The following is a 21,929-nucleotide window of genomic DNA, read 5'->3' as shown; positions in this document are numbered from 1 at the left end:
TTTGTCAGAATTTAAAGGGACAGTGTGTGAAAAAACTTGAGACACATTCAACTCCATTGTCTCAAAGCATTTTTCTAATGTGAGCTGCAGCACCGCAATATCGCCACCGGAAGGCCCTCGTTAAATAGGCGCCCATTCTTTTCCAACGGCTCAATGTATTTACAACGGGAGCTGCAGTACGGCAAAAATCCCACAAGATGGCACTCAACCCAAAAGTGCAACACTGTTAAATAGGTGCCAATTCATTTGTATGGGAGAATTTGTATCAGAAAAGTCAATGCTTTGTCAGCCATAAAGAGACAATGTTTGAATTGAAAAAAGTATTTTTATTTAAATTGACTCATAGGGTTTTGTTTTTATTACTGCCTGCAGAACAGTTGAAACAGCCAAGTTTTGTCAAAAATTAAAGGCACAGTGAGTGGAAAAACGTGAAACCCATTTAATGACTTTGGCTCAAAGCGTTTTTTCAAATTTCAGGTTGCAGTGCCTCAGAAATGCCCCTGCTTGCCTCGGACATAAAGGGACAATCTGTAAATAAAAAGAAGTAATTTTACGTAAATTGACTCTAAGCATTTTTAATTGCAGCCCTCGGAACCGTTGAAAACAGTCACGTTTAGTCAGAACTTAAAGGGACAGTGTGAAAAAACTTGAGACACATTCAACTCCATTGTCTTAAAGTGTTTCTGTGAGCGGCAGTACCGCAAAAACGCCACCGGAGGGCACTCGTTAAGACGCCCATCCATTTCAAAGGCTCAATGTATTTACAATCAGACCTGCAGTACGGGAAAAATCCCACAAGATGGCACTCAACCCGAAAGTACAGAAAAGTCAATGCTTTGTCAGCCAAAAGGTGATTACCTTTTTGAAATATTTTAAAGGGACAGTGTGTAATATTTACTGCTTGGTGGAAACACCTGTTGGTCTGGAGAGAGATGGACGGGCGCGCTCAGGCTGTACTTACCCAAGACAGAACATAGTCAACTCAAGTCATGTTTGTTTGTATAACCCTTGATCTATGATGATAAGGAGTCTCAAAGAGCTGCACAGACCACCGATTATTGCAAACCAGACTATTACGACACCATCCCCTGATCTAAAACCTACATGAGGGCAAGGAAAAACTCAAAAATAAAGAAACCTTGAGAAGATACTGCACATGAGGTAATCCCCCTTCCAGGATGACCAGGCCGCAATGGATGTTGCAATAACAAATAATACACTGAAGTTGTCAACAGGATAAAAAGGTCATTCATAAACTAGAGAATAGAATTGTGTGTTTAAAACTAGATTTAAACAGTTCCACTGAGGTTGCAGGCCGAATCTCAGGAAATGATGCAATGGTGTGCTTAAGGGACTCACTCACCAAACGAGTGGTACAAAAAATATGTCTAATATATATATTCCCTACTTTTTGACTTTCCTTGAGAAATGCTGAAAGAAAATAGGTGTTTTTTTGCTCCCATTCCTTCTACGTAGTTTGTAGTCTTCCTGGGACTCATTTCTGTCTGCACTACACATGACAGCAACATCTAGGGGACAGGACCAGTGGTGTCACGAGACGGAGTGGAGTGGAAGGAATGATCGGACCAGGAGGCAGGAAGGGAGAACTCAATTGCGTAACGATCCAAAAGTTTTATTTAACAAAATAAAAGTTGTGCAAAACTCTGGGACATGACGAAAAAAACAGTTGATTCTTCCAACTCAACTAAACAGGACAAGGCATAACAGAACGGACAATGTTTTAAACTAAAACAGGACAAGGCATAACAGACCAGGAGTGTGTATATGTAATGAGCCCGCACCCGCAAAGCCCACAATCAAGCCTTAAATAGCAGACACTCGATTAGTTGAACTGCTTCAGCTGGGCCCAGGGGGCGGGGCAGACCGGTCGCCAAGGCGACCATGACAGAGCCCCCCCTTTAAGGGACAGCTCCCGAGGTCCCAAAAAGAAAAAAAAAATTACTACCTCGCGCCCCGGAATGGTTCGACGCTCACGATTGGGGCAACCCCGCTCCCTCCTCCGAACACGCAGGAACGGGGAGAGGCAGGCGCCATCTGCGTCGGGCGGATCGGAATCGGCGCTCGGCAGGGGGGGTCCGGCGGGCAAACTGGACAGGCGAAAACAGACAGACAAACAAGGGAGTCGAACAGGCAGGCAGGCCGGAGAGTCGAACAGGCAGGCAGACCGGAGAGTCGAACAGGCAGGCAGGCCGCGGAGTCGGAGTCGGACTGGCAGGCAGCAGAGACGGAGTCGGACTGGCAGGCAGCAGAGTCGGAGTCGGACTGGCAGGCAGCAGAGTCGGAGTCGGACTGGCAGGCGGCAGAGTCGGAGTCGGACTGGCAGGCGGCAGAGTCGGAGTCGGACTGGCAGGCGGCAGAGTCGGAGTCGGACTGGCAGGCGTCGGAGTCGGACTGGCAGGCCGCGGAGTCGGAGTCGGACTGGCAGGCCGCGGAGTCGGAGTTGGACTGGCAGGCCGCGGAGTCGGAGTCGGACTGGCAGGCCACGGAGTCGGAGTCGGACTGGCAGGCCGCGGAGTCGGAGTCGGACTGGCACGCAGGGGAGACGGAATAGCAGGCAATCGGCACGGGAGTCGGGCAGGCAGGCATGAGAGTCGAACAGGCAGGCGTCAATTCTTCCCGGGACCCCATTCGAGGCACAGCAATGGCCACGACGGGCGGGCCGTGGTTCGAACGGGCAGGGAAGGTTACCTCTGCTTGCCAAACGGCGTCCTCCAGCTCTCCCCAAATCGCGCAGGGATCGTTCGCTGAGTTCAAATGTTGGCGGGCTCATTCTGTCACGAGACGGAGTGGAGTGGAAGGAATGATCGGACCAGAACGGAGGCAGGAGGCAGGAAGGGAGAACTCAATTGCGTAACGATCCAAAAGTTTTATTTAACAAAATAAAAGTTGTCCAAAACTCTGGGACATGACGAAAAAAACAGTTGATTCTTCCAACCCAACTAAACAGGACAAGGCATAACAGAACGGACAATGTTTTAAACTAAAACAGGACAAGGCATAACAGACCGGGAGTGTGTATATGTAATGAGCCCGCACCCGCAAAGCCCACAATCCAGCCTTAAATAGCAGACACTCGATTAGTTGAACTGCTTCAGCTGGGCCCAGGGGGCGGGGCAGACCGGTCGCCAAGGCGACCATGACAAGTGGAATGTTTAATCAGCGCAGTTTTTTTTTTTTTAGAGGCGGCACAGCAAGTGGGCGGTTAGCGTACAACCCACAGTGCGGAGATTTAGGGTTCAAGTCCAGGTGCCGCGGGGTTTGCATATTCTCCCTAGGCACTCTGGTTTCCCATATTCCAAAGACATGCATGCATAGTTAGTTCGCCGGTCCAAATTGTCCCTAGATGTAAATGAGTGAGTGAGTTTCTTGATTCTGTGACATGCAATTTGGCTAGCCATCAGTTCATAGTTTTCTCTGCCCACTACTAAAAGATAGTTGGGGGGGGTTCGAGCACCCCAGCAACCCTGGTACTTTTGAGTCACTTTTGAGAACTGTTATGCACTCTACAGTAAAGCTTATTATGCTGAAATAAGCTTCATAATAGAGGGCATAACAGTTTAAATACAAGCGATTTGAATAGAAAAAGGCAAAATAAACATGTTACCTGCTCAAAAGTGTATTGTATACGGTGTGCATTACCGTTCGATTACATTCACAACAAACACAAAGACGGAATGCTTTAAGTTGTATTACATTCCCAACAAATGCAAGACAAAGAGGTTTTGGTTATATATTCGCCACTACATTCCCGAAAAGTGATATAAAAGTGAGATAAAACGAGGTAAAAATGGATATGGTAGCGAGAGGATGCAAATCTCGGCAAGGATGCATTTCTCGGCATAACACTGGCTCATATGGCCTATTAGATGTGACCGCTCCGGCGCACTGGCCTCTTAGATGCGGGTCTCACGCGACCGCCCTATAATATGAAAACTATTCTGCGTATTAGATTTTTTTTTTTAAAGCAAGAATACAACCGAATTGTAAAAACAAAACAGAAATTTAAAAAAAGATTAAACAGTTTGGTAATCACATTTTTCTAAACAAAGCTCTCAAACTCAGATAGTTGGGCGTTATTTTAACAGCACTAAATTACTAACACAAATCACATACAAAGCATGTTAAAACAATATTTTAAAAATAACAAATGAAAACGTCCTCACCCTATTAATCCAAAAGAAACACAAGGAACATTTCTCATTTAATTCTCGTGTTTGTTGCAGTGTTTTGTGAATAAAAAAATTGCACTGAGAACTTCAATTTCAATTTTTTTGTGTGGTGGTGATGGGGGGCACCATAAAGCATTTGTGCTTAGGGCACCCAAATGACACTGCTCCTATGAGACTCAGGTCTGAGCATGACCCAGATGTGTCTGCGTTGTTCTACTGACTATTTTGCGATACATCTGTCATATGATTCGATCAATAAATCACATATAAACGATCACCAACCCAACAAATCTAAAAAATAAAGGGAAAACATGAAATGGGGGTGTACCTACGTCGCCTCGACTGCTCCGGGTTTAACCGTCATTTCGATTTACCAAAACCACTTCGTCTTCATTTTTTGGGAATGTAATACAACTTAAACCATTCAGTCTTTGTATTTGTTGGGAATGTAATCGAACAGTAATTTACACCCAAACATGCATTTCAGGTGAATTGGCCGGTCCAAATTGTCCCTAGGTGTGAATGAGCGAATGAGTTGTCTGTCCCTGTGTGCCCTGTGATTGGCTGGCAACCAGTTCAGGGTGTCTCCTGCCCACTGCCCGGAGATGGCTGGCCAAGTAATGTTTTTTGTATATCCCTTAATCATAAGTAGTCTCAAAGGGCTGCAGAGATCAGACTATTGCAAAATACAGACTATCATTGCACCATCTGATTTAAACATCCATTAGGGCAAGGAAAAACTCAAATATCTCAGCATGAGGAAAATGAAGAAACCTTGAGAAGGTACCGCAAATGAGGTAATCCCCCTTCCAGAATGACGAGGCTGTAATGGATGTTGCATTAACAAATTGTCACGTTAATTTTTTTTTATTTAAAAAAAGAAAAGTACAATATATAATGAAGAATAAAAATTTAAAATAAAAAGGTTGACCGGGTTGCAATGGATGTAGCATTAACAAACAGTACACAGATACTGTCAAAATGGTATATAGGTCATTCTTATAATTTATAATATAAGTGTGTTTTAAGCCTTGTCGAGTCAAGTCAGATTCATTTATAAAGCCCTTAATCACAAAAATGTCTCAAAGGACTGTCAGGAACCAGGAACGGAGACGGGAACCCAATTGCGTTAGTTTCTAAGTTTTATTTGAAAAGAGATGTAAGCTGGCACCCACGATCCAGTGATCGTTGATTGTGGGGAGCAGGTCGCTTCGTGATGCGGAAGTCGCACTTCTCTTAGCGGGAGCTGAAGGCTCGCAGCGATTGGACGGACGGCAGTCCCGTGACAGGTACGCAGAATCAATACGTCTTAGCGGGGAGGTCGATGGCCAGGGCAGGAGAGTAGCTCGTAAACATGGGGCAGAAACAGGTCGGAACCGAAGGCAGGAATCAAAACAGGAGAGTAGTCTTTGGTACTTGCTAATCTGGCGAAACACACAGGAACACAGGAGTACAATCGGACGTCCTTGTCTGGACGCTGACTGGTTAAGAAGTGAACGTCGGCAAATTAGAGAGCGCGCTCCGGCGTGCCAAACGATTGCCACAGGTGTCTTCACTTCGGCAATCATGACAAGGACTGCACAGGATTACAATTACACAACTAGACAATTCCCGCGGCAATTGTAAGAGTTGTGATTGATCTGGAAGATGATCCCGGTATGTATATATAACCCCGGTTGTTAGCATTATGAGTTAGCATAAAGTTTTTAGCTCAGAGAGATGTTTCTGTTATTTTTTACTTGGTTATGTGGGGGGACTCTGCCCCCCCACACCGGTACTGGCAAGTTCATTTGAGATGGGCCCACAACCGTTAGCAACAAGGATATGCCTTGTGGAGGTCTAAAAAACACATTCATGGTAAAAACCATAGTAATAACACTGTTATTACACTTTAAAAACTTTTGAAATATACATGTTCAAATAGAATGGGCCGTTCGATTTTAATTGGCCCATCCGGAATGCATTGAGCCCATTCAATTTGCTGAGTCGTTAGCATGTTAGCATTAGAATAATTTTGCAGCATGAAGAAGTTAGCATTTAGCCTTTAGCATCACTTTTTAGCATGTATCCGTTAACATAACTCATCAAATGAGGCCATTGGCATAATTTTTAAATATTAATTCGTTACAATATTGCCATTACCAAAATCTTTTTGCATGAAGTTAGCATTTAGCCGTTAGAATCACTCTTTAGCAGTTACCCATTAACATAACTCGTCAACACTGCAAAAACTGCCTCTAAAAAAACAAGAAAATCTAGCCACTATTGCAGGAAATTTACTTGTTTCAAGCAAAATTATCTGCCAGTGCAGCAAGAAAATCCGACTCATAAAGTTTTCTTGAAACAAGAAAAAAAAAAAAAGAAAATAAGATACCTAAAAATGTTATTATATGCAGTAATACTATTAAGTGTACTTGTCAAGTTTTTTTTTTGTCTCATTTTAAGATATTTGTGCTTGTTTTGGAGAATTATTGTTTAGAAACAAACTGGGTTTAAGCCAGGATTGCTCAAAAGTAGTTAGCATGAAGGTTACAACAAGATCAATATTCTTGTATTAAGTTGAAAATAAATTAGAAAATGGGTCAAAAACAAGATACATTTGCTTGTAATAAGTAATAAAAATCTTAGGCGAGGAAGTCTTGTTTCAAGAAATTCTCTACGTTTCGATATACTATACAAATGCAAAAATAGTTTTAATGTGAAAATTACCATTTTATTGGCAAACCACAAACCTTTGTCATTATCACAAAACACAATTGACATACCAGTAACAAAAATACTCATTTTCTTGACAAGATCTTGAAACGTTTGTTGGCGAACTGTAAATCTGTGGGGGTCAGATGCATCGACATTTCGTTCTGTATACACGTGTACTAGAATGACAATAAAGTAGATCTGAATCTGAATCTAAATCAAAGTTATCACTTACACATGTATCAGTGAACTGCCAAACAGACAACACATTTTTTTGCCTACAGAATATAGAGTGCAAGTTACCAATTTCTAAAAGAGAACTGCAAACATTCTTTTTTGTCTAATTTTAAGAACATCAGTTGGGTTGTTTTTTTTAAATCAATGCTTAAACTCAAAACAAGGCAATTAAAACACACACTTACAGGGAGACTGAGAGGCCAAAGCGTAAGGGGTCACAAATGTTTATAACAGAAAAAGTTCTCAAAGTACGTCCATGGATGGGTGTGTGGGTGTGTTCCCGAGGGGAGGCAGCATTATACAAAGTTATGCAAAAAAGGCCATCCAATCACTTCTTGCTCGTTTGAAAGCTGGTGTGGCATCTTTGTCATGGATTGAGTCCCCCAGGACCTCAGTTTGTAGAAGGGAAAGAACAGAGGCCACACATTTAGGGTAGGTCATATTTAATACATAATAGTATGCAATTATGTAGAATACTGCATCCCCTAGGTACCTTTTGGGTGATGGGATTGCTTCGGTTCCAAGGCAGAGAAAGGAGTCGAGATTTTCATCCACCAAAAGGAGTGGTGTGGTGAGTGGCCTTCTGTTCAGGAACGTCTCGGGGTCCTCTGTGGGCTTAACAGAAAAACACAACATCAGTAGGACAGCAATCACATCCCTCCATTCCCCGACTAAACATGACAATTTAGTATGAACAGAATAGAGGACCAACAAAAGGAGCAGCCATATTTGAGAAAGTTTAGTATGCACTTATGTAAAAGTTTGTGACTTACCAGAAGAACATGAATGAGCAGCATGGTCAAGAGGTTTATTGCTTGCTCTTCTAAAAAAAAAAAAAATCAAATCAAATATTTGTCTCTCAGTATACAGAAACAAACAAGGATACAGATTCTATTGGTATTATGTTGGCTGTTCTTACCAGCTGAAAGTGACATTGGAGGTTTCATTGCCCTCTTGTAAACCCCATAGAGGCATAATCTAGATTTGAATTCGAGCCACCGCTCCCTCAGCTCTTGCACGTAGTTGGAGTTGTTGTTGTCTATTATTCGTCTTAGTTCATCAAGAACCTTTGGTGGGGAAGACACAAAGAAGTGTTGTATGGAAATATCCAACACATAGTAGTTAAAGCATCACTTGAAAACAACAATTATATGTAGAGAGGTATTCTGAAAAACTATGTTCCCCTTCCCCTCCTCCATTTGTGAAAATAATTCTATTCACACTGATGATAAAACGCTAATAGACAGGTGTGTTGCAAATAACATGCGAAACAGATGGACTATCAGATATTCTAAAGAAGGAAAAATCACACCACAATGCATAAATGCTGTTTTCCCTGTCTACATGCAGAAATAAAACCAGATTGCTCATTTTCATTTTTCAGAGAAAATACATGAAAGGTTTTCCTGCATGGAAATGGGGTCTGAAACAGCTATTTAATGTATCAAAGCAGTATGCACCCAATGTTCAAAAGAACAATTTCACTGTTCAACTGAATCAAAGTGTGAATTGTGATCATACTTACATGATCAATATCTCGAAAGCATGGATATGCCTTCAATATTTTTGCCGGTCTGTCTTGTTCCCTTATTGTGTCCGAATCAATGAAGGCCCTCTTCCCCTCAAACTCAAGGTCAAGAAGTTGTGCCACATCAGCTCTGTTCTGTTTGGTATTGCGATATGGCCATGCGGCTGTCCTGCCTACATTCTAAAAAGGTAAAAGAAAATATCACAACACAGTTGAGGTCAAAATTATTTGCTTCTTGCTAATGTTATTCATGCTATTGTTTCTACTGGAACAAAGACAAAATGTCCACTACAGCTAATGAAGACATTCATTAATATTACTTGATTAGAAACAGGAAAAGGCAAACATTACAAGGTCAACATTTTCACCCCCCTGTAAAACAATAGTATTTATGAGAGTTTTGTGGTGCCTGGCCTTGTCCTTTTCTGCTTTTTCTTGTTTCTGTTCAGCCCACCAGTTGAAAATTTCAATAAAAGCTGGAGATGTTGTCTGTGCCCTCCTAAAAGAAGTAGAACTATGTGCAGTGCTGATTTATCTTGTATTTTGTGTAATTTCAATGAATGGGTCTACTCCATTGTGAATGCTACATTTTGTTTTATAAAATTACAGAGAGCATCAGCTTGTTTTGCTGGAGTGCTGGTTATGACTTGGGGGTCCCCTTCACTTTCTGGGCTGCTGATGGTGCTACTGCAGCTTGGGGAGACAATGAAAGTGAAAATGCTGGAGTCAAAATCCCCCTCATCTTTTCTCTGTGGCGCCAAACTCAAGGCGTCTCTTTTTTTCCCCTTGCCGGTGTAGCCCCTTGCGTTTTGCGTGGAGTCCTGATGTTTTGCAAAAGCAGGATATGCATGTGTGGATACTGTATATGAATTTATGTTCATGCTGAACAAAGAGAGAAACTGTGTAACATGTAATCCTGGTCGCTTAGATTAGTACAGGGCTCTTGTCGTAATGTTGACTAGTTTTAACGTTATATATTATAGTTAACAGTTTAAATCAACGACCATTTTGTAAGGGGTTAGCTCAATTCCATAGTTAACGGTTTAAATCAACGACCGTTTATTAAGGGGTTAGCTTAAAACTTGAGCTCACCCCTTACAAAATGGTCATTGATTTAAACCGTTAACTACGCATAAATACCGTTAAGAATCATATTTTACTTTTAATCACATTGTTTCTTGTTAAATGTTAAGACAATACAAACCTTTTAATTGTAAAAGTATTTTCACTTCTCTCCAAGTCAAAATACCGAATGGAGTTCGTCGAACGTTGAGGTAGTGTGAGCGAGTCCAAGTATTTCCGAATAAATGGGCGGAACCATATAAAGGAACGCAATATACAATTATTAAACAAAATCTATGAACTATCTCAGGGAAAAAATATAGTGTTCTCATTTATAAATAGTAAATTTGTGTTTCGAAGTAAAGACTATCCAGTTTTAGTTAGGACACTGTACGGGTCAGCCACTTGCATTGTAAATGGCATCCCTATTTTTTTGATATGGAATTATCCAGCGCGAAAAAGGCGGAAACTAAGCATCAGCTTGTTTTGCTGGAGTGCTGGTTATGACTTGGGGGTCCCCTTCACTTTCTGGGCTGCTGATGGTGCTACTTCAGATTGGGGAGACAATGACAGTGAAAGTGCTGCAGTCAAAATCCCCCTCATCTTCTTTCTCTGTGATGCCAAACTCAAGGCGTCTCTTTTTTTCCCCTTGCTGGTGTAGCCCCCTGCGTTTTGCATGGAGTCCTGATGTTTTGCAAAATCAGAATATGCATGTCTGGATACTGTATATGAATTTATATTCATGCTGAACAAAGAGAGAAACTGTGTAACATGTAATCCTGGTCGCTTAGATTAGTACAGGCTCTTGTCGTAATGTGGACTAGTTTTAACGTTATATATTATAGTTAACAGTTTAAATCAACGACCATTTTGTAAGGGGTTAGCTCAATTCCATAGTTAACGGTTTAAATCAACGACCGTTTTTTAAGGGGTTAGCTTAAAACTCGAGCTAACCCCTTACAAAACGATCATTGATTTAAACCGTTAACTTTGCATAAATACCGTTAAGTATAATATTTTATTTTTAATCACATTGTTTCTTGTTAAATGTTAAGACAATACAAACCTTTTAATTGTAAAAGTGTTTTCACTTCTCTCGAAGTCAAAATAAGAGTTCGTCGAACGTTGGGGTTGTATAAGCGAGTCCAAGTAGGTCTGAATAAATGGGCGGAACCATATAAAGGAACGCAATATACAATTATTAAACAAAATCTATGAACTATCTCAGGGGAAAAATATAGTGTTCTCATTTATAAATATTACATTTGTGTTTCGAAGTAAAGACTATCCAGTTTTAGTTAGAACACTGTACGGGTCAGTCACTTGCATTGAAAATGGCATCCCTATTGTTTTGATATAAAATTCTCCAGCGCGAAAAAGGCGGAAACTAGCACCTAACGTGTGCAACACCATCAACAGAGGACAAAGACTAGGAACCTTCCCGTGGTGTCCTGCGAAGGGCTCTCTCCAGGGGGAGCCTTACGAATCCAACTCAGTCCACTCAGACTCGCTCTTTCTTTCTTTCTTGGTCCTCTCTCCTTCTTTGTCTCTCCTTTTCTCTCTTCCCCCTTTACACTCTTGTCTCTCATTTTCTCTATCCCTCTCTTTCCTACTCTCTCCCCACCTCTCTCACTCTCTTTTCCCCCTTTTTGCGTTTTACTCTGTCTGTCTTTCTCTCTTTCTATCTGTCCCTCTCTTTCTCTCTCTTCTACTCTCCTCTCTCTGTTCTTCTTAGGGCGGGCGACTTCGAGAGCAATCCTGGCCTCCAGTCCAAATGCCAGTGGTGCTTTCGAACCATTCACTCCGACCACACCCCAATCACCTGTGCTATCTGCCCAAGGGGCTTCCATAAATCATGCACCGCCCTGTCCGAACGTACTAAGGACTTTAGAGGCTTCGTCTGCTTGGTTTGCTTGGGTCGCACCCCGTCAGGCCTGGCGGCACAGGACAGTTGCAGCCCCCTCTCCTTCGGAGAACTACGGAGCCTCCCACGAGCGAGTCTGGCGCTACTATGGATTACCTTATGCGCCTTGAGTGACTTAACGACGACGACACCATCAACACAACCAAACTCGATTTGATTAGAGTACAGTGGGACCTCGCTACTTACTTACTACTACTCGCGGTTTGACGTTCGCGGGTTCAGAGCTTCGCGGGTCTAAAAAAATAATACAAATTATATTTGTATATATATATATATATATATATATATATATATATATATATATATATATATCTCATCTCATCTCATTAGCCGTACCGCTTATCCTCATTAGGGTCGCGGGGGGGCTGGAGCCCATCCCAGCCATCTCCGGGCAGTGGGCAGGGGTCACCCTGAACTGGTTGCCAGCCAATCGCAGGGCACACGGGGACAGACATCTCACTCGCTCTTTTCACACCTAGGGACAATTTGGACCAATTCACATGAAATGCATGTTTTTGGAATGTGGGAGGAAAACGGAGTCCCCAGAGGAAACCCACGCAAGCAGGGGGAGAACATACAAACTCCGCACAGGAAGTCTGGAGCTGGATTTGAACCCACGCAGGAGGTTCCCATGACTTGAACTGTGCCGCACATGCGCTAACCACTGCCCCACCGTGCTTTATATATATAAAGCATATATGTACAGTGCATCCGGAAAGTATTCACAGTGCTTCACTTTTTCCACATTTTGTTATGTTACAGCCTCATTCCAAATTGTATTAATTTAATCTCTTATCTCAAAATTCTACACAAAATACTCCATTATGACAATGTGAAAAAGTTTTTTTTTGAATTTATTAAAAATAGAAAAACTAAGAAATCATATTTACATAAGTATTCACAGCCTTTGCTTAATACTTTGTTGATCCACCTTTGGCAGCAAATACAGTCTCAAGCTCAGTCAGGTTGGATGGGAGACGTTTGTGCACAGCCATTATCAGATCTCTCCAGAGATGTTCGATCGGATTCAAGTCTGGACTCTGGCTGGGCCACTCCAGGACATTCACGGAGTGGTTCTGAAGCCAATCTTTTGAGATCTTGGCTGTGTGCTTTGGGTCGTTGTCCTGCTGAAAAATGAACCTTCGCCCCAGCCTGAGGTCAAGAGCGCTCTGGAGCAGGTTTTCATCCAGAATATCTCTATATGCATTCATTTTTCCTTCTACCCTGACTAGTCTGCCAGTTCCTGCTGCTGAAAAACATCCCCACAGCATGATGCTGCCACCACCATGCTTCACTGTAGGGATGGTATTGGCCTGGTGATGAGCGGTGCCTGGTTTCCTCCAAACATGGCGCCTGGCATTCACACCAAAGAGTTCAATCTTTGTCTCATCAGACCAGACAATTTTGTTTCCCATGGTCCGAGAGTCATTCAGGTGCTTTTTGGCAAATTCCAGACGGGCTTCCATGTTTCTTTTACTAAAGAGTGGCTTTCGTCTGGCAACTCTACCATACAGGCCTGATTGGTGGATTGCTGCAGAGATGGTTGTCCATCTGGAAGGCTCTCCTCTCTCCACAGAGGAACGCTGGAGCTCTGACAGAGTGACCATCGGGTTCTTGGTCACCTCCCTGACTAAGGCCCTTCTTCCCCGATCGCTCAGTTTAGAAAGGCCGGCCAGCTCTAGGAAGAGTCCTGGTGGTTCCAAATGTCTTTCATTTACAAAAAATGGAGGCCACTGTGCTCATTGGGACCTTCAAAGCATCAGAATTTTTTTTGTATCCCTCCCCAGATTTGTGCCTCAGGACAATCCTGTCTCGCAGGTCTACAGACAGTTCTTTTGACTTCATGCTTGGTGTTTGTGCTCTGACATGCACACTCAACTGTGGGACCTTATATAGACAGGTGTGTGCCTTTCCAAATCATGTCCAATCAACTGAATTTACTGCAGGTGGACTCCAATTAAGCTGTAGAAAGATCTCAAGGATGATCAGTCGAAAAAAGATGCACCTGAGCTCAATTTTGAGCTTCATGGCAAAGGCTGTGAATACTTATGTAAATGTGATTTCTGAGATTTCTATTTTTAAAAAATTCAAAAAAAGTTTTAAAAAAAAGTTTTGTGTAGAATTTTTAGATAAGAGATTAAATTAATACAATTTGGAATGAGGCTGTAACATAACAAAATGTGGAAAAAGTGAAGCGTTGTGCATACTTTCCGGATGCACTGTATTTATATATACCGTATTTTCCGCACTATAAGGCGCACCGGGTTATAGGGTGCACCCCGAAAAAATAGTTTTTGGTCCTATTTTTGAGATACATAAGACGCACCCGATTATAAGGCGCTACAATGGGAACGTGGACAAAACAGTCAGATAGTTCAGTCCAACTTATTACCCCCTTAATATTCCCAAAGCTTGCAAAGACGCAAATACGTGTCGAGAACACGTGCGGATGCTGTGTCCGTACGATGTCACTCAAATGCATCGTTCCATCATTCAGAAGGTTAAAGTCTTGGGATTCAAGAAATGCCAACCATTCCCTAGTTTATATTTTCTTTTTCACTCGCAACTTTACTGTGCATATGACAATAAACACTTGGAATTGAGTTTAATTTAAAAATAGACACTCTATTCCATCCATTATCTGCACCGCTTATCACAGAAAAATCTAGTTCAGTCTGAAACAAGATATATAGCCGGAGTAGCTCACCGAAGTCGTTGTGTTCATGATAATGTGCAGCCGTGGTCCTCTTATATCCGTGAATGTAGTAAATCCAGAATAAAATATTTACAAATACAGTATAGTAAAAAATGCTTTCTGTATGCCGTCAGCCACGTGCTATACAAATTCATCTTTTTCGGCCAAATGCAGGCTTTGTTCAGCCGTGAAAGCCAATGCCAGCCTGTAAATGATAAAAAGGATCCGCCTCTTGACCTCCGAATAACTTTAGCCAATAGTGATCGATTCAACTGATGATTGACGCATCTTTTTTGGCCAATTGCAGGCTTTGTTTTGCCGTTTAAGCCAATGCTAGCCTGTAAATGATAAAAAGGATCCGCCCCTTGACCTCCGAATAACTTTGGCCAATAGTGATCGATTCAAATGACGATTGACACATTGGTTAGCCAATGAAACGCCGGTAAATAAATCTCAGCATACACCGCGGACTACTTGATGTTCGGGGGAAAACTAGTTGGCGGCTGCAAGTTAGTTGCAAGACTTTGCGAACTAATATTGATCAATAAATAAGGCGCACTGTATTATAAGGCGCATGGTCAGCTTTAAAAAAAAATAAAGGCTTAAATGTCTATTCTTAACACATCGTGCCTTATAGTGCGGAAAATACGGTATACATATATATATATATATATATATATATATATATATATATATATATATATGCGCGGCAAGTCATGGGAACCTCCTGCGTGGGTTCAAATCCAGCTCCAGACTTCCTGTGCAGAGTTTGTATATTCTCCCACTGCTTGCGTGGGTTTCCTCCGGGCACTCCGGTTTCCTCCCACATTCCAAAAACATGCATTTCAGGTGAATTGGCCAGTCCAAATTGTCCCTAGGTGTGAATGAGCGAGTGAGATGTCTGTCCCCCCGTGTATATCTATATATATATATCTATATATCTATATATATACATATATATATATATATATATATATATATATATATATATATATATATATATATATATATATATATATATGTATATATATATATATATTTTTTTTTAAAGCATTTTTGAAGGGGCGTCGCTACTTCGTGGTTCCACGTTCGCAGGTTCAGAGCTTTGCAGGTCTAAAAAATAATAATAAAATAAAATAATAAAAAAATATATACATTATTTTATTTTTATTTTTTCAAGCATTTTGGAAGGGGCGTCGCTACTTCGCGGATTTTCATTTTTTGGGGGTGGTTTTGGTCCCCATTAACCGCAATAACTAAATAATAATACTTTCATCATCACGGATTCAAAAGACACGCTTCTTACTTTTAGGTTTGATAAATAATATTTTTGTTGTAGATTCATCTTTATTTTGTTGCGAATATCAAATATATGATACATTGGATTTCATTCGAGATTTATTGTCTTATGAAATCGCTGTACCAAATGCTGCCCTGGCAACAGAGTTCATAGATTTGGAGAAATTAGCTGATTACACTGCATACCACTTTGCACCATTTAATGAAAAGATATACGTTTTTAGAAAATATGACTTAACTGGTGTGCTCTTGAATTCGAGTGTTTAAAATGACACATTATGAACGGCAGAAATTGTGCTCATTTATGCATGAGTTTACATTTTGACAAACACTAAATATATTTGATATTTGGACTGAGGTTTGTGGGGGCTATCTGTATGAGCAAGGCCTAGCTGGCTCCGGACTTTGGACGCAGAATTAAATGTGATTCTATGCAATTTTAACATGTTCGTTCTATGTTGCCACTTTGTGCATGTGATTGGCAAGATATTTGTGTGTGTTTAGCCCCTGCCAAGCGGATACAATGTAAATATGTGAACAAACCATGTGGTGAAATGCAGAGCTGGGGATTAAGATGGAAACTGCATGAGTGCTGTTGTGCCTACAAGCCAATCAAACTTAAGGACCTCTTACACAAATCTCCTGATTATTTTTTTTTTAACATTATATTGGTGTTTTGATGGGTATGTCATGTTGGATGAAGGCGTCTACCAAACATGTAACCATAGCTATAACTTAAAGTAGTTGAGGTATTCCCCACAGTGTTTTGAGAAAAGTTCATGCTTTGTTATTGTTAATGGTCGACTAAATTGATAAAATCATGTTTAAGTTTAGTGACATTTACAGACTAGACATTGTTTCCCACATTGCTTTATAGTTAAGGCTACACCTGCTACCTTAACTGGCTAATGTCTATTCTTAAAACATCGTACCAAGAGTAAAAGGTTTAATATTGAACACTAAATTGTCCATCCATCCACCCATCTTCTACCGCTTTGTCCCTTTCGGGGTCACGGGTGGGAGGGCTGGAGCCTATCCCATTTACCTCGGGCGTAAGGCAGGGTACACCCTGGTTGAGTCGCCACCTCATCACATGGCTAACACAAACAGACAAACAACCATTCACACTGCGACACTGAATTGTACCTGAGTAAATGAATACATATGATGATTCATAAAATCAATTCTTACATTATCTCAATGAGTTGGGTTCCATTCTTAAAACAAGTTGATGTGAGTCTTGAAACAAGTAAAAAATATCCTTAAGCTGAGTTGTTAATATGCCTCTAGGCTATCTCTTCGACAATTTAAGATACATTTGCTTACAATTACTTGAATAATATAAGTTAGTTGGCACAATATTAATTTTCTTGAAACAAGTGATAGTATCTTAACTATCTTCAGCCTGAATAAGTAAATAAGTCCCAAAAAATTGTGATCAGATAAATACACTGAATTCAAGTAAATTACACTAGTCCATACTTTCAATTTTTGCAGTGAACATGAGACCATTGGCATAATTTGTAAATATGAAGTCATTAAAATATTGCCTTTACCAAAAAATTTTAGCATGAAAAAGTTAGCATTTAGCCGTTAGCATCACTTTTTAAAATGTACCTGTTAGCATAACTCATTAACATGAGGCCATTAGCATAAGTTGTAAATATGAAGTCGTTAAAATGTAGCCAAAATTACCCAAAAATTTTACTATGAAGAAGTTAGCATTGCCGACAGTGTTTACAGCTAGCTTGCGCTAATACTTGGGCTGGCTGTGCCAGCCTAACCCATTGCTGGCAGTGTTTACAGCTAGCTTGAGCGAATACTTGGGCTGGCTTAGCCAGCCCAACTTGTCACCAACAGTTTTTACTGCTAGCATTAGTAAGCATAGCATCAACCTCTCATCGCTAATACTTGGGCTGGCAACTGATCACCAACAGTGTTTACAGCTAGCTTGCGCTAATGTTGTGGCTGGCTATGCCAGCCCAACACTTTGCTAGCGGCGCACATAGTTAGCATCCTCTCGCTAGCATCCACTCTTTGGAATTCACCATTTACCCATGGTTAAAGGAAATTTGGGTCGGGCCACCCTGGACAGTCCCTGCTTACTATGACTACCGTCTGGAAAAGCCCTCGTTTCCATGACTACCCATAGAAATGAATGGGCCCATGTATTACGGATGGGAGAATTTCAAAACCCATTATTCCGGATGGGGACTCCTATCGCTGTGAATAGACACACAACAAGAGTCCCGGTCGGGCCGAAATTTTTGATATATGAATCGATGGGGTATTCTAAAAGCTCTGGGAGGAGTTCCCCGTTAAAAGTCGGCGGAAGAAGATAGATATAATAATAATATCTCGGAGGATTATAATAGTTGCAAGCACAACTACATTGCCCTGTGCTTACAGCACTTGGCAATGTAATCGTGCCTTGCTGAAGCAATCAAAACTAATTACCTGATCTTAAACCAACATGCGGGCAAGGAACAACTCAAAACCTCAGCGTGAGGAAAAAGAGAAACCTTGAGATGGGACCTCACAAGTGGTAATCCCCCTTTCAGGATGACCAGGGTGAATTAGATTTAGCATTACAGTACACAAACATAGTAAACACTAGGTAACATGTTGAAAATTTGTCCGGAAAGTGCATGACAGCAACGACGCCCCCAGCCTGTAAATTAGTCCAGAAAGTCTATGACGGCCACGACGCAGCTTCCCATCTCTGCCAGCTGGTCAATGCAGGCGTTGACATGCTTCAGGTCAAACGCTGGTCCACTGACTCATCTCAAATCGTCCTTCTCCTTCGTATCACCACCAGCCAGGCAGTCGGAAAAAGACAGGACAGTACAGAATATGAGGTGGGCATCAATCATAAGCTTTGGAAAAGAAGTGTGTCTTAAGCCTTGATTTAAAAACTTCCATTGAGGTTGCAGATCTTATCTCCGGAGGCAGGGCATTCAATAGCACCGAGGCCCGGATGGAGAACGCTCTCAAGCCTGCAGACTTCTTGGCTCTCGGAGTCACAAGTAAACCGGCATTTTCCGAGAGGAGACTCCGTGCAGGAACATAGGGGGAAATCAAATCAGATAAGAGGGTGCAAGTCCATGCAAACATTTGTATGTTAATAAGAGAACCTTAAAGTCACATCTTAAGTGGACTGGGAGCCAGTGTAAGTTGGCCAATACAGGAGTAATATGCTCAAACTTTTTCGTCTTAGTCAAAAGTCTAGCTGCCGCATTCTGAACCTAGACATGGGGAGACCAGAAAGCAATACATTACAGCAGGGGTCGGCAACCTATGGCTCACGAGCCATATATGGCTCTTTCTATGAGTATCTGTGGCTCAGAGACAAATTTGATTGCATGCAAAATTTCTCCATCTTGCTTAAAACTTGAGTTGTCTATCCTATTCTGATACACGCAAAGCCAAACCAAAGCTAAATAACAGGATATTACTTTGCAGTATATATAGGGCACGTTTTTCACTACAATTTACAGTCAAGTAACACACAAAAAAAGGGGGAAAAAAAACTCGTTTTGGTTTTACAACGCTAAAGAATCCTTTATATAAAAGTTCACTATATAATCTGTGTTCAGTGTTCAGATACCTTATGATGAATCCACAGAACTGTAAATACTCTAAAACACCGGAAGAGAACTTAATCATTTGATTGGGTGAGTGGGAGGGATGGGTGGAGCTATGCAAAAAGTGCAAGCACTCCCTCCCATCTCTCGCCCTACGCTGTCTGCGCCAAAAGTGAGCTCATCAGGCTCCCTATTTGCAGAATGTTGTGACGTTTTTACACAATAACTGCTTGCATCTGGTTTTGAAACCAATATATATGAAAAAAAGGGTCAAAAGGAGTTTAACCGATCTTGAGTAATTGCAAGAAAGAGACAAGTGGTATGTTTGTTGATTTTGGGACAGGGGCTCTGGCATTATTCTCTTTTCATAATTTTTATCAAATCATCAAAAATAAATGTGCTGAAGACTAAGCTTTTGTCTGGGGTGCGGGTTTAGCAATTTAGTACATTTGTCTCATAATATATGGCGTGGCTCTTTCCCAAAATAAAATTAATATTTTTTGCTTTTATGGCTCTTTGAGTCAAAAAGGTTCCCGACCCCTGCATTACAGTCATCAAGCCGAGAAGTAATAAACGCATGAATTAAAACCTCTGCATCTGATTTGGACAGCATCAAACGAATCTTCGCAATATTACGGAGGTGGTAGAAAACTATTCTAGTAATATTTTTCACGTGTGACTGAAACGACGGATTAGGATCAAATATAACACCTAGATTTTTGACCCGAGTCACTATGGGTGATATTACATTTGTCTAGGTTCAGGGCAGTGTTTGAAAAAAAAACTCACAACAGTGAGCTGGACCAATAATCGACATTTCAGTTTTTTTCTCGGTTAAGGCGCAAAAAAATAAGTGACATCCATCTTTGAATCTCAGTAAGGCAAGCCTCCAGATTTTGAAAATTTAACTGTCCAGTTGTCTCCAGTGGCACATACAGTTGAGTGCCATCTGCATAGAAATGGAAACTAAGATTATACTTGCAGATAATGTCACCAAGTGGTGTTCCACAGGGGACATCAGAGTGTTTAGAGGTCAGATTGCCTTAGTTAACACGTTGCATCCTGTCTGACAGGTCGGACCTAAAACACCAGAGTACAGTTCCTGAGATACCAATGCATTCCAGACGAACAAGCAATATGTTGTGGTCGACAGTATCAAAAGCAGCACTGAGATCCAGTAGCAGTAACATTGATGAGGCACCGGAATATATTGCTAAAAGGAGATCATTGGTTACTTTAGCCAGGGCTGTCTCAGAAGAGTGATTTGCCCTAAATGCTGACTGGCCAGTTCAAAAGAGGGTATTTTCTGACACGAAGTCATTTAGCTGCTGTGCAACGACCTTTTCAAGTAAAAATGGCAGATTTGACACTGGCCTATAATTACCTAGGCTTTCTGGATCAAGGTTAGGTTGCTTAAGCAAGGGTTTAATGACGGCAGACTTGAAAGCTAAAGGAATAATACCCAAGGATAGCGATATATTAATAATATTTTAAACTGATGGTCCTAAGATCCCAAACAGATCCTTCACCAATGAAACTGGAAACGGATCAAGCAGGCAAGTAGTTTGTTTGGCCCTACTAACCATCTGTGTTAGACTATCAAAGGACAAATCATTGAAACTGGAGAATGTTTCTAAACAACCGCCGACACATTCCTTTCTTAACACCTCCACATTTTTGAGGTAGGACGAGGTTGTAGAGCGTACATTTAAAATTTCATTCCTAATGAGTTGAATATTTCTATTAAAACATTCCATAAAGTCATCAGCAGAATAAGTAGAGCTATTTGGGTTAAGTTGTTGTCTGGAAGGTTTCGCAATTGTGACAAACAAAAATTTCAGATTACTTTTATGTATAACGATAATCTTAGAGAAAAACGATGCTTTAGCTGAGGCAAGAGCTACTTTATATTTCAGCAAGCTGTCACACCAGGCCAGTCGGAAGACCTCCAGCTTTGTAGTGCGTCAATTTCGTTTAAGTTTCCTGCAACCTTGTTTGAGTGACCTGGTTTCTTCAGTAAACCAAGGTGTATGCTTCTTAGGTCGAAATGTATGCCTTAGGGGCGCCACAGAAACAAGAACATTAACCAAAGCAGTATTAAAGTTGTTTGTGAGTGAGTCAACAGACCCAGTGTACGAAGGGAAGGCTGCAGTTACCGTAGGTAATAGTTCTTTTAAAGTTAATCCCATTGCAGGGCGGATATTGCGACTGCTAAAACCTAAATTTTCCTTATTACTGTAAACATTGAACAGCACCTCTCACTTAACAAGATCGTGATCAGAGATGGCATTAGGATAAGGTAACACTGTAACATTTGAGGCTACTACGCCCCGGGTCAGAACAAGATCTAGAGTGTTCCCATCTTTATGAGTGGGCACATCAACTATTTGATTGAAACCAAATGTATCAATCAGTGACTTAAAAGAATTTGCAAGTGAATTTGATTTTATGTGAACATTAAAATCACCAATAATTACAACATTGTCCGCATAAGTTACTAACAGTTCCGAAAATTCATCCAAAAAATTTAAGTATGGTCAGGGTGGGCGATACACAACAACTACATAAATTGGTGTTGACATAAAAGACCTCATAACAAGTGCTTAAAACGTTTTAATAACAGTAGGGGTACCAGGAGTAAATTTCAACTTACTTTCCGACAAAGTTAGAGGGAGAAGCCTCATTTAACACTACAAACTCATTTGGTTTTAACCAG

The 21,929-nt window shown here is 41.1% G+C and overlaps 1 protein-coding gene and 1 pseudogene across 2 annotated transcripts in view; both read right to left on the bottom strand.

Annotated features, from left to right (window-relative positions):
• Positions 1–7,144: 7,144 nt before the first annotated feature.
• LOC148362011 (uncharacterized) overlaps positions 7,145–21,929 on the bottom strand; it is a 45,996-nt gene continuing 31,211 nt past the window's right edge. The window contains exons 3-7 of one of the 2 annotated variants that reach the window (XM_088342883.1): positions 8,647–8,829; positions 8,041–8,188; positions 7,895–7,944; positions 7,615–7,736; positions 7,145–7,511 (exon numbers count right to left, since the gene is read on the bottom strand). In XM_088342883.1, coding sequence (XP_088199009.1) covers positions 7,418–7,511; positions 7,615–7,736; positions 7,895–7,944; positions 8,041–8,188; positions 8,647–8,829 — 597 coding nt within the window. In that variant the 3' untranslated portion in view covers positions 7,145–7,417. The remainder of the gene's footprint in view (positions 7,512–7,614; positions 7,737–7,894; positions 7,945–8,040; positions 8,189–8,646; positions 8,830–21,929) is intronic. The other variant, XM_088342884.1, reaches the window with a different exon arrangement.
• Positions 17,847–21,913, bottom strand: LOC148362012 (uncharacterized; annotated as a pseudogene).

Source organism: Urocampus carinirostris, chromosome 8 (genome assembly GCF_059441175.1).
Source record: "Urocampus carinirostris isolate Australia breed hairy pipefish chromosome 8, RoL_Ucar_1.0, whole genome shotgun sequence".
In the NCBI taxonomy this organism is placed as follows: domain Eukaryota; kingdom Metazoa; phylum Chordata; class Actinopteri; order Syngnathiformes; family Syngnathidae; genus Urocampus; species Urocampus carinirostris.
The sequence above is the reverse complement of the archived record's forward strand: the minus strand, read 5'-3'. Positions and strand labels throughout refer to the sequence as shown.